Source organism: Schistocerca gregaria, chromosome 5 (genome assembly GCF_023897955.1).
Source record: "Schistocerca gregaria isolate iqSchGreg1 chromosome 5, iqSchGreg1.2, whole genome shotgun sequence".
NCBI lineage: Eukaryota > Metazoa > Arthropoda > Insecta > Orthoptera > Acrididae > Schistocerca > Schistocerca gregaria.
Window position 1 is genome coordinate 423,833,098 of NC_064924.1, and position 13,442 is coordinate 423,846,539.

The window sequence follows — 13,442 nt, forward strand, 5'->3', positions numbered from 1 at the left end:
GAAAGAAGGATTGTCGGTATGCTTCTTGTGGGCTCTAATCTCTCTGATTTTATCCTCATGGTCTCTTCGCGAGATATACATAGGAGGGAGCAATATACTGCTTGACTCTTCAGTGAAGGTATGTTTTCGAAACTTTAACAAAAGCCCGTACCGAGCTACTGAGCGTCTCTCCTGCAGAGTCTTCCACTGGAGTTTATCTATCATCTCCGTAACGCTTTCGAGATTACTAAATGATCCTGTAATGAAGCGCGCTGCTCTCCGTTGGATCTTCTCTATCTCTTCTATCAACCCTACCTGGTACGGATCCCACACTGCTGAGCAGTATTCAAGCAGTGGGTGAACAAGCGTACTGTAACCTACTTCCTTTGTTTTCGGATTGCATTTCCTTAGGATTCTTACAATGAATCTCAGTCTGGCATCTGCTTTACCGACGATCAAATTTATATGATCATTCCATTTTAAATCACTCCTAATGCGTACTCCCAGATAACTTATGGAATTAACTGCTTCCAGTTGCTGACCTGCTATTTTGTAGCTAAATGTTAAGGGATCTATCTTTCTATGTATTCGCAGCACATTACACTTATCTACATTGAGATTCAATTGCCATTCCCTGCACCATGCGTCAATTCGCTGCAGATCCTCCTGCATTTCAGTACAGTTTTCCATTGTTACAACCTCTCGATACACCACAGCATCATCTGCAAAAAGCCTCAGAGAACTTACGATGTCATCCACCAGGTCATTTATGTATATTGTGAATAGCAACGGTCCTATGACACTCCCCTGCGGCACACCTGAAATCACTCTTACTTCGGAAGACTTCTCTCCATTGAGAATGACAGACTGCACTCTGTTATCTAGGAACTCTTCAATCCAATCACACAATTGGTCTGATAGTCCATATGCTCTTACTTTGTTCATTAAACGACTGTGGGGAACTGTGTCAAACGCGTTGCGGAGGTCAAGAAACACGGCATCTACCTGTGAACCCGTGTCTATGGCCCTCTGAGTCTCGTAGACGAATAGCGCGAGCTGGTTTTCACACGACCGTCTTTTTCTAAACCCATGCTGATTCCTACAGAGTAGATTTCTAGTCTTCAGAAAAGTCATAATACTCTAACATAATACGTGTTCCAAAATTCTACAACTGATCGACGTTAAAGATATAGGTCTATAGTTCTCCACATCTGTTCGACGTCCCTTCTTGAAAACGGGAATGACCTGTGCCCTTTTCCAATCCTTTGGAACGCTACGCTCTTCTAGAGACCTACGGTACACCGCTGCAAGAAGGGGGGCAAGTTCCTCCGCGTACTCTGTGTAAAATCGAACTGGTATCCCATCAGGTCCAGCGGCCTTTCCTCTTTTGAGCGATTTTGTTTCTCTATCCCTCTGTCGTCTATTTCGATATCTATCATTTTGTCATCTGTGCGACAATCTAGAGAAGGAACTACAGTGCAGTCTTCCTCTGTGAGACAGCTTTGGAAAAAGACATTTAGTATTTCGGCCTTTAGTCTGTCATCCTCTGTTTCAGTACCATTTTGGTCACATTTTGTTTTGATCCACCTACCCCTTTGACATAAGACCAAAAATTCTTAGGATTTTCTGCCACGTCAGTACATAGAACTTTACTTTGGAATTCATTGAACGCCTCTAGCATAGCCCTCCTCACACAACATTTCGCTTCGCGTATTTTTTGTTTGTCTGCAAGGCTTTGGCTATGTTTATGTTTGCTGTGAAGTTCCCTTTGCTTCCGCAGCAGTTTTCTAACTCGGTTGTTGTACCACGGTGGCTCGTTTCCATCTCTTAGGATCTTGCTTGGCACATACTCATCTAACGCATATTGTACGATGGTTTTGAACTTTGTCTACTGATCCTCAACACTATCTGTACTTGAGACAAAACTTTTGTGTTGAGCCGTCAGGTACTCTGTAATCTGCTTTTTGTCACTTTTGCTAAACAGAAAAATCTTCCTACCTTTTTTAATATTTCTATTTACGGCTGAAATCATCAATGCAGTAACCGCTTTATGATAGCTGATTCCCTTTTCTGCATTAACTGTTTCAAATAGTTCGGGTATGTTTGTCACCAGAAGGTCTAACATATTATCGCCACGAGTCGGTTCTCTGTTTAACTGCTCAAGGTAGTTTTTAGATAAAGCACTTTAAAAAAATTCACTTGATTCTTTGTCCCTGCCACCCGTTATGAACGTTGGAGTCTCCCAGTCTATACCCGGCAAATTTAAATCTCCACCCAGAACTATAACATGGTGGGGAAATCTACTCTAAATTATTCTTCAGGTGCTCAGCCACAACAGCTGCTGAGCCCGGGGGCCTATAGAGACATCCAATTACCGTGTCTGAGCTTGCTTTAACCGTGACCTTCACCCAAATCATTTCACATTTCGGATCTCCGTCAATTTCCTTCGATACTATTGCACTTCTTATCGCTATAAACACGCCTCCCCCTTCACTGTCCAGCCTGTCTCTGCGGTATACATTCCAATCTGAGTTTAGGATTTCATTACTGTTTACGTCTGGTTTCAGCCAACTTTCTGTCCCTAGTACTACATGCCCGTCGTCGCGTAGTCGAGGAGCGCTATGGTGAGTGTCTTCAACACGTAGTGAAACCAAGGTAAAACCACGGCCAGATCTCTTGGGGTTGGGCGGCCACCCCTCAACACAGATGCCGGACGACATAGGCTGGGCAGACAAGTTAAACACGACAGGCGGTGACTGTGGCGGATTTGTCATCTGACTTTAACGCTGGACAGAGTACAAGTGTGTCTGAGCACACAGTCCTAACGACTGGCCTCCGCGGCTGACGACCTATGCATGCGACAATATTAACAGCACGACATCGGCAGCTACAACTCAAACGGACAAGTGACCAATGGCCACTGGATGTTGACGCAGTGGCAGAGCGTTGCATGGTCTGATGATTCCCGATACCTTTTTCATCATGCCGATGAGAGGGTCCGAACCCGTCCTGTTCCAGGGGAACAACTCCTTGACACCTGTACTGTGGGAGAGAGACAAGCTGGCGGCGGCTCTATTATGCTCTGTGGAACATTCACGTGGGCATCCACGGGTCCAGTGGAGCTCGTGTAAGGTACCATGACGGGCAAGGAGTATGGTACACTAGTTGCAGACTAATTTCCCGACGGCAGTGGCATTTTTCAGCAAGATAATACGCCATTTCACAAGGCCAGGGTGTAGTGGAATGGTTCGAGTAACACAATTCAGATTGATGTACTGGCTCCCCAGCTCGCCAGATCTGAACCCGAACGAACACATCTGGGATGTGATTAAATGTGGCGTCAAAGCCCATCGCCCCCTCCCCGGAATTTACGAGAGTCAAGTGACTTCTGCGTGCAGATGTGGTGCCAACTCCCTCCAGCGACCTACCGTTTCACTGTTTCCATGCCACGCCGCGTCCACACTGTTATCCGTGGTCCGTGGCAGTGGACATACCGGTTATTGGGTAGGTGGTCATAATGTTCTGTCTGATCAGTATGTATATACCCATACAGGTTGGTCCATCCGAAGTTTCGGATGAGATTATCTCGAAAACTATACATCGGGTAAAAGTAGTGGGTAAGACAAGTTCGTAAGCTCAAAGGGGGACATCAAACGATACTGCGTGTGACCTCCAGCCCCCGCCCCCTTGGGTGGGGTGAGGAGCAACTTTTAAATCTTAAATGGAAACACCCAGTTTTCTTGCAGATTCGGATTCTCCATGAAAAGTAATCAAGTTTTGTCTGAAACATTTTTTAAACCGTTGACAGATGGCGCTAAAACCGAGACAAAATTGGGGAAAAACCCCGATTTATTTAGAATGATCCGAGAAGGTCTCATCAGATCGATACAAAATGTTCACCAATTCTTTCATTACGCCAAATTAAGCTATTTTATTACAAAATGTATCCTGCCTGCCACAGTTTTTGATGGAGGGAGGCGGAATGGTATTAAAATCTCGTTAGGGAACTCTTCACAATTGCATTACTCACCCGACTGTGTCTGTACCGTGGCCAAACTGCGAACTATGTCTCAGTATTAAGGTCGATGCAATACGATCAGACGTGACTTCACTTTCAGATTGTGAACCGTAAACATCAACTGACGAAAGTAAATTATTCTTTAGTGAAACATGACTCACTATCCTCCTACAGAGATTGTTGATATGATGTTAATTTTAGGTGAATGCCATAACAATTACGCTGCAGCTGTGCAGTTGTATGCGGATCGTTTCCCAAACAGTCGAAATCCAAGCGAAAACATTATTCGAAATGGCACTCAACGAGCTCGAAATGGATACATGCACCGTCCACCTCGACATCGCGATAAATTGAAAATGACGCTCGTACCCTTACAGATCTCGCCTGTGTTCAACTGGATCCCGAAATTGGTAGTCGTGCGATTCAGAGACAAGCTGGAATAACGAAATCAACTGTTTTGAGGATTTTGAAGGCACATAAACATAATGCGTATCATATCACACTGACACAGGCATTAACGCCGAAAGATATGCAAATACGCGTGTATTTTTGCCAATTTGCCTTGGAAAAAATAAGAAGCTAGATTGGGGATAATTTTGAACAATTTCTTCGTGACTAATTTCATTAATTACGCACCATAAAGTCTAAGAGGCAAGGAGAGTTACACTAATGAAGCACCGCATGGGAACATCATTGTACTACGTCCATGTCGTTGTTCCTGGGTAACGCTAAAAGTAGAATACATAACATTTTGTACAAAAATTACTTAATTTGAAGTAATGAAAGAATTGGTGCACTTTTTTTATCGATTTGATGCGTCTTTCTCGGATAATTCTAAATAAATCAGAGTTCTTCCCCAATTTTAATTTTTCTCGATTTCAGCGCCATCTGCCAATGGTTTAAAAATGTTTCAGACAAAACTTGATTACTTTTATTTATGGAGAATCCGAATATGCAGTAAAAATGGGTGTTTCCATTTAAGATTTAAAAGTAGCCCCTCCCCCCCCCCCCCCCCCCCCCCGCCCCACCCAACGGAGTCATGATGTCCCCCTTTGAGCTTACGAACTTATTTTACCCACTATTTTTACCCAATGTATAGTTTTCGAGATAATCTCATCCGAAAGTTCAGATGGACCACCCTGTATATAATCCATCCTAGGAATCGAGTATATCAAAGATTTTTTGCCTTTTCCAAAAAATGTTCAAATGTGTGTGGAATCTTGTGGGACTTAACTGCTAAGGTCATCAGTCCCTAAGCTTACACACTACTTAACCTAAATTATCCTAAGGACAAATACACACACCCATGCCCGAGGGAGGACTCGAACCTCCGCCAGGATCAGCCGCACTTCCCTTTTTCGATATAGTTACTGGCAACATAACGTTCCCGGGAATCGCATGACGATATTAAAATCTCTGCAGTAATTCCTCAGACTAACCAGGACACAGAAAAAGAAGCGATAGAGGACTTAAGTTTATATACGAATATCTGGAAGATTTAATAAAATATTTTTGTTATTTACTTACTAAAACATAACTACAACTTACTATTTATGTTTTCATGCAGTTTGTTCGTCTGTTATGGTTTTGACGGATGATGAATTGAATGTATGTTCTAATGGCAAAAAGGCATTTTTTGTGATATAATTTAAGAATTTTCAGATTTTTATTTTATTTTACATATGCTGACAAACCTTGCATCTTGCAAAATTTTATGATTCTCCGTCAACGGGAAGTACCCTGCAGGTTTTGATGAGTGAGTTTGCGAATATTAAAATATGTGACATAAATGGTTGAATCTTGATTGCATTGACTTAGAAACTTAAATTTTTTACGCCACCAAGGGACCATAGACCTTAGTAAGTGACAAATTTGAATTTGATTTGCCAACCCATACATGAGAAAAAGGGGTCTTAACAGATGGACAAACAGACAGATGGTTAAAAAAGTCACAAAAATATTTGTTCGTGTCATATAGTAACAGATTAACAATTGTCGAATTTTTTCTTTACTGTTACTATAAAGCCTTGCTTGTTGCTGAATTTCATGGTTTCAGGTCAACGGGAAGTGCCCAACAGATTTCGATGAGTGAGTTTTTGAGTATCAAAATATGTGACATAAATGGCCGAATCTTTTGACTGAATGAACTTAGAAGCTTTAAAGTTTTACATTCCCAAGGGACCACAGACAAATTTGAACTTGACAAGTCTACCTATTGCTGAGAATAAATGTTCTTAAGATCAGACAGACAGACAGACGAACAGCAAACCGATCCTATAAGGGTTCCGCTTTTACACATTGAGGCACGGAACTGTAAAAGTGATTGAAACTGAGGGTTTTCGGGCGCTGACCAGAGGAAAATCCCTCCATCTTCTATCCCGTCAGCCATTCATATCACGAAAGTATTAAGTAAGCGTAATTTCTCACTCACGGTGTACTCTTCGAACCGTCTGTTCTTCGCCGCACACTCCACTTTTTGACTACATGCGTCAGCTAAATCATATTTTCTCAACAGCTATGTGATGCGTGGGCTCCCCTGTTATGCATGGTAGCTACACACTACGTTGTCCAATAGACTGACTGCCTAGTTTGTGCCTGGCTACCGCATAAAAGTAACAACAAGGAACGTTCGACGGTGTGATCGGTTTCAAATAATGTGCTTCAGTCATATTAAAAACATGCTCCGAAATCCTGAGTGACCCTGGAAGCAACTTGAAGTATTGCTGTATGCTGCCTCGATACCGCCATCCGATGTGGCAGGATGAACTGTTCAGTTACCTGTATTGCTGTTTACTGCGGTTGCAGGCGGCGTTTCGTGCGGACCGGAAGCGTGTTCGGCGCTGGGCGCCAGGCCGTCTAATCCCGCATCCGCCCCCGCAGAGGAGGCCGCGGGCTGCGCCTGCCGCTGTCCCGGGAACGCCCCCGCCTTCCGAGAGGATCTCGCCGCCTGCGTCGCCGACATCACGGGTGAGTGGCCGGATACATCTGTACTCCACAAGCCACCTTACACTACAAATGGCAGTCACTTTCCGTTCTTACTTTTCCGGACTTGATGGTACGAACCAAGAACGATTGTTGGTAGGCCTCCGTGTTGGTGCGGAACTCTTTAAACAAGTTATCACTAGGTCGCTTTCTTGTCTGTGTCTTCGGTAAGAACTTTGAAATTGATTTTAGACTAATTTTCCCGATGATCTAGAGACTTGAAATTTTAAATATAGCCCCGAACTGGATGGCAAAGCAATAGTGTTGGGCTAAGAACCACCTGCCTGCAACAGGGGAGGGGGTGGAAGAGAAAACAGAGAGACAAAGATGCATAATGTAGAGCACTGCCTGACCAACTGAAGTTCCTGGAAAGTCGCTGTGCTTAGCAGATTGTATCACAGTCCCTACAGGCGCAATGTTAACCTCCTGTAGAAAGAGCATGCAACAACATTCGGTTTATAGCTGCACCTCTGTAACGCCTGAAGCAATTTCTTCCGAACTTGGCGAACATATCACTTATATCCTGAAAAACAAATGTGACAGAAAGACTTCTAGCACCTCTATAGCTAAGGGTGGGGATGAAAACAGGTAATATAAAAGCAAAACTGAAGGGCGCCTGTAGCAATGTCAACAGAATTTGGCGTATACATGACTCAACAACGCGTTTCAAATCGACTGAAAAATTTCACGCATACAAGATAAAAAAACAGAGATTTTGGTTTACTGGTACGTTTTATATTGGACTAAAAAGTATAAAATAATTTCTCTTAACCCCATAGAAGAATTTGACAGGGTACTGAAAGACCTAAGTTGAAACAAGACTCCGGTAGTAGACAACATTCCATTAGAACTACTGATAGCCTTGGCAGAGCCAGCCATGACAAAACTCTTCCATCTGGTGAGCAAGATGTATGAGACAGGCGAAATACACTCAGACTTCTAGAAGAATATAATAATTCCAAACTCAAAGCAGGTACTGACACGTGTGAGAATTACCGGACTGTCAGCTTAATAAGTCACGGTTGCAAAATATTAACACGAATTCTTTACAGACGAATGGAAAAACTCGTAGAAGCCAACCTCGGGGAAGATCAGTTTGGGTTCCGTGAAAATGTTGGAACACGTGAGTAAATACTGACCCTACGACATACCTTAGAAGACAGGTTAAGGAAAGCAAACCAATGTTTCTAGCATTTGCAGAGTTAGAGAAACTTTTTGACAGTGTTGACTAGAATACTCTCTTCCAAATTCTGAAGATGTCAGGGGTAAAATAAAGGGAGCGAAAGGCTATTTACAATTTGTACAGAAACCAGATGGCAGTTATAAGAATAGAGGGTCACGAAAGGGAAGCATTGGTTGAGAAGGAAGTGAAAAAGGGTTGTAGCCTATCTCCGGTGTTATTCAATCTGTATATGGAGCTAGCAGTAAAGGAAACAAAAGAAAATTTGGAGTAGGAATTAAAATCCATGGCGAAGAAATAAAAACTTTGAGGTTAGTGGATGACATTGTAATTCTGTCAGAGATAGCAAAGGACCTGGAAGAGCAGCTGAAAGGAATAGACAGAGTTTTGAAAGGAAGAAGATGAACATCAACAGAAGCAAAACGATGATAACGGAATGTAGTCGAATTAAAACAGGTGGTGCTGAGGGAATTAGATTACGAAATGAGACACATTAAGTAGTAAATGAGTTATGGTATTTTGGGAGCAAAATAACTGATGAAGTAGGGAGGGTAAGAGATGTAGACTGGGTATGGCAAGGAAAGCATTTGTGAAGAAGAGAAATTTGTTAACATCGAGTATAGACTTAAGTGTCAGCAAGTCTTTTCTAGAAGTATTTGTGTGGAAGTGCAATATGGACGATAAATAGTTTAGACAAGAAGGGAATAGAAACTTTTGAAATGTAGTGCAACAGAAGAATGCTGATGGGTAGATCAAGTAACTAATGAGGAGGTACTGAATAGACTTGGGGAGAAGAGGAATTTGCGGCACGACTTAACTAGAAGAAGGGATCAAGAGATAAATACACTAAGCAGATTCAGAAAGATGTAGAGCGGACCGCGGTGGCCGTGCGGTTCTAGGCGCTGCAGTTCGGAACCGCGGGACTGTTACGGTCGCAGGTTCGAATCCTACCTCGGGCATGGATGTGTGTGATGTCCTTAGGTAAGTTAGGTTTAAGTAGTTCTGAGTTCTAGGGGACTGATGACCTAAGATGTTAGGTCCCGTAGTGCTCAGAGCCATTTGAACCAGAAAGATGTAGATTTCCGTAGTTATTCCGGGATGAATAGGCTTGCACAGGATAGAGTAGCATGGGAAGCTGCATCAAACCAGTAGAGATTCCTGAACTCATATAGACGGATCTGAAAATTCGAGATTGTGAATTTTTAGTAGCCATGAATATACTTCTAAGATTGCAAACGAAAAACTTGAGATGCGGCAAGAACAATCACATCTATAATCTGCTGCATGCGCCTCGCATTTTTCGTTGCAAATATTACAATTATCTTCACAATTGTTAAAAATTCACACACACTATTTTCAGAAGTATCGATGAGGTTAGGATTCTGTATGCTGTCAGGATAAATTAATTTATACTTGTTAGTCCGATATTAAAACGTATTATATTAAAATTTTATTTTTCCTTAATTATTTTACCTTCATGGTATTTCTGCCTTAAGCCGAAGCGCAAACTCTGCTCTCAGGCACTTCTTCACAAACTAGTCACATAGTCAATTGGCTATCTTCTAAGCAATCAATCGCTATTATCTGTACCAAATGGTTTGCTACAATTTATATTATGTAGATCACCTTGTTTCATCCACGCTCATCTATGGTTTGAAAACATCGACTATTTGTAGTGAAAAAGGAGAAACAGGAACATAACTAGCGTCAGCAACATTTTATTTTCTCCCACAACACATTTCGAGGTGTTACATACTCATCCTCAGGTGGCTGCAGCGATTTACACGTGTAGTTCTTATCCTGGATGCTGCCCTCATCAGCCTTACGTTTCACTTTGCTATAACTTAGTTGATATGTGCCACTTGTAATCATAATATGGCTCTGGATTCATACGTCATAAACGACAAAAAAGCTATTAAAAAGATTTACCAGCACTTAGCACTAGGCAGTCCCTTACATGTAGATATTTATGCAAATGTATTTACACAGTGTGTTAACTGTAAGTCGTGGGGGGGACGGGAGTTATTTTTATTAGAGCAAGAGCAAATGACTCCAACACTCAAACGACCATGCATACCACCGCAGGACGAGGAATCGTACACGCGGAACAACCTATGTTAGCCCCCTACAGAGCAGCCACCTTAACCTATGCTTCATGCTTCCGCAAAAGCAGGAGTCACGCACAGAGGTAAAGAGCACTTAAACATTTCTCTCAGTCCAAAATGAAATTATCTTATTTACTGACATGTTTAACAAAGATCCTAATTGTGACAGTTACGTACGATTATCACAAGGAAAGGAAACACTACGGAACAGAGTAAAGTAGGAAACGGTAACAGAGCTATCTTACTCAGTACTCTTAGGTAACGTCGGGTGCAACCGAAAACAAATTATTGCCTACTGAAGCTTTTCGACTTCTGCCAACTTCTAAAGATTCACATTTAGCGAACTGATTGGCAGACTTACACTTAACACAATCTATAACGGCCAGCAATGTGTTTCTTGTAGGATCATCTTGTATGTAGATCTAATTATATTATCATTTATGATGTACGAATTCAGCGCAATGGTTTGATAGCAAATGGAACTAGATGACCGATCTGTGAAGAAGTGAAACGTAATACAGACGGCTGGGTACATGAACGACAGATATGTATCGATTTTTGCACAGGAAGCAGCTTTACCTCGATCTACAAAAACAGTTGGACTGTTATTTAAACGGTTTTCTCGTTACCGAGAAATTACTTTTCGTGTGTGTTTTAGCTCAGCATTCAACAAATGTCTCAGTGATGTTGTGCAAAGCTTTCGTATACTTAATTCTTTACATGAAATGTACTACATTCCTCCTTGTACCTATATGACGTCATAAATTTGATACACTTTTAGCCGCCGATCCTCCGCAACCATCTGAGCAACTTGTTGGTGTTATTTGCGTTTAATTTTCAAGGTCGTCTTTCAGTCACAATTACTGGATGATGATTATTTTGTGTGTTCACACTGCAGAGTTATGTACTTCATCCACCCATAGAGGATTGTATGATCTTTGGGATATATGTGAAAGAATCTCTCACCTTGTACGGAGCAATCAGACTGGCAAATCTTAGAAAAAAGGTCTCTTGTAACACAGTACTGTAATGTGTGTGGAGTCTGTTAAATTGGATACGACTTCACTAGTAGCAGTGGAAATTAAATTTCCACTAGAAATTGTATTAATTAAAGATGCTCTCTTTAAAGCTGAACAAAGCCCAAAAGAAATAACAGTTTTATGCTAATATTATCACGCTATCTGAGTACCCTCAGGAATAAATTATAACTGATGTGCATACATAACGCAACGGCACGGGATTGCTGCAGTGCTAACATCGGTTCCGTCAGATGACCGAAGTTAAGCGCTGTCGGGCTTGGCTTGCACTTGGATGGGCGACCGTCCGGGCCATCCTAGTGCTGTTGGCAAGCGAGGCTTGCGAGGCCAGTTGAGCTACCTGAATGAGAAGTAGGGGCTGAGGTCACGAAAATTGACAAGGGCCGGAAGAGCGTATGCTGACCACATGCCCCTCCATTTGTGTATCCAGTGACGCCCATCTTCTGAGGATGACACAGCGGTCGGTCGGTATAATTGTGCCTTCCGAGCTCTGTTTGGTCAGAATCAGACTTAAAGCATCGGAAATTCTCTTGGCTTATGAAATGATCTGCTAGTCATTGAGACCTAGTAATAAAAAGTCTTCACGGAGGATGAAGAAGAGACAACGAAACAGCTCTTGTCCTGCAATTCTCAAGGCAAATTTACCTTCCGTGATATAAAGGTAATTAAGTGCTGATATGAAATCATTGATATTTTAATAGATTGTTCTTAGCGGAAGTGGTCCAAATTAATCTAACGATCGAATGAAAATACGAGAATATTTCTGTAATCACCTCTGAATAAGGATATAATGGAATCCTCTTGGTTATCCAGTATTACCATCTTGCAAAATCGTACTTTATTATTTAAACTGATGAAAGGTACGAAACAGAAATAAAGACGCGAGATTTTCTTTTAACTTCAGGGATGTTATTTGATCCAAAAAGCACACAGATTAATGTTACATGACTCACGTTGTGCTCTCAGAACAATCATACAAATACCTGCTCCGCAAGACAATTAAAAAAAAATAAAAGCATAAAATTCACAACCTTTGGTGAGTGAGATACCGGTTTGCTAAGCCTAGTCACAAATCAGAATGGGATCTGCGTCACATTAATCGCTACTGCACGTGTTTAAGCAACCGCACTGTTCCATTGTAGCTTGCCAGACAGCTTGAAGCGTAGGGAGAAGCTATATCTGTTATAACCACTTCGTCGATATAAGCCCACTGCCGCTTTCAGTGTGATTCCCTCTCTTTCAGTATACATTAACGCAGTCAGGCTCGTTAGCGCACCATATCACACACAAGCAAAACACACTTTTACTGCAGAGAAGCCCAAACGGAATAGACATGAAACGGAACGCCTTGTTTTCCTCATAAACTGACAAGCCATGTTTTGCCGACCACGCCCTTACTAGGCACTGGTCGAAGCACTCTCGTCTCAAAGACCCGAGGCAGATAAACTCGTGTAGCCGAAGCAGCTGTGAATATGCACAAGTCGTCGAATGTGCCACAGTACAATTGCAAACATTGTTCGCGAGATGGAGCTACGTGCAAACAGAATATATGAAAGATGGTCATGTATAATTAACAGCTTTCAGATGTTATACATTCCAATTTTTGACTGTTTCATGCTGAAGTACATGTATTATTAAGACTTCATGTCACATAGTACCTTAAAATTATGCACATTCAGCTTGTAACTGTTTCACGCTGGAGTAGATGTTTCACAAGTCTCATACTTCTAATTACCATTCATAAAGACAGAAAAGTAATCCGTAAATGCATGTATTTTCTTATGTGTTAAACTACTAGTACCGGAATTTCCTGTAGCGCAACAATTACATAGGCACGATCTATACTGCGGTACCTCACCACAAGTAAGAACTGTCTGACCTCATTCCTTCCTTTCGAGCTGAGGCGCTTAAATTCAAGGGGATACGAAACATGAAAGGAGCGGCAAACCGCAGACGTGTCAAGGCTGCTGGCGGCATGTGGCTGCTGTAAACGCCTGCATCTTAACTTGATGGCTAGAGCTTCGGAGATGAGCGGAGAGGTTCACTGACGCTACGAGGAAAGGAGGAGGCCGAGAACTCGTCCCGGCCATTGCTTGTTCTCATGGTTCTATAGGCTTTACGATGAAATGCAGGTTAGAAGA

General features: G+C 42.1%; 1 protein-coding gene across 1 annotated transcript in view; it reads left to right on the forward strand.

The window, feature by feature from the left end:
- The window catches only part of LOC126273368 (uncharacterized), a 536,417-nt gene that overhangs the window by 257,100 nt on the left and 265,875 nt on the right, over positions 1-13,442 (forward strand). The window contains exon 4 of the mRNA XM_049976918.1: positions 6,803-6,964. Within this exon, the coding sequence (XP_049832875.1) occupies positions 6,803-6,964 (162 nt within the window). The remainder of the gene's footprint in view (positions 1-6,802; positions 6,965-13,442) is intronic.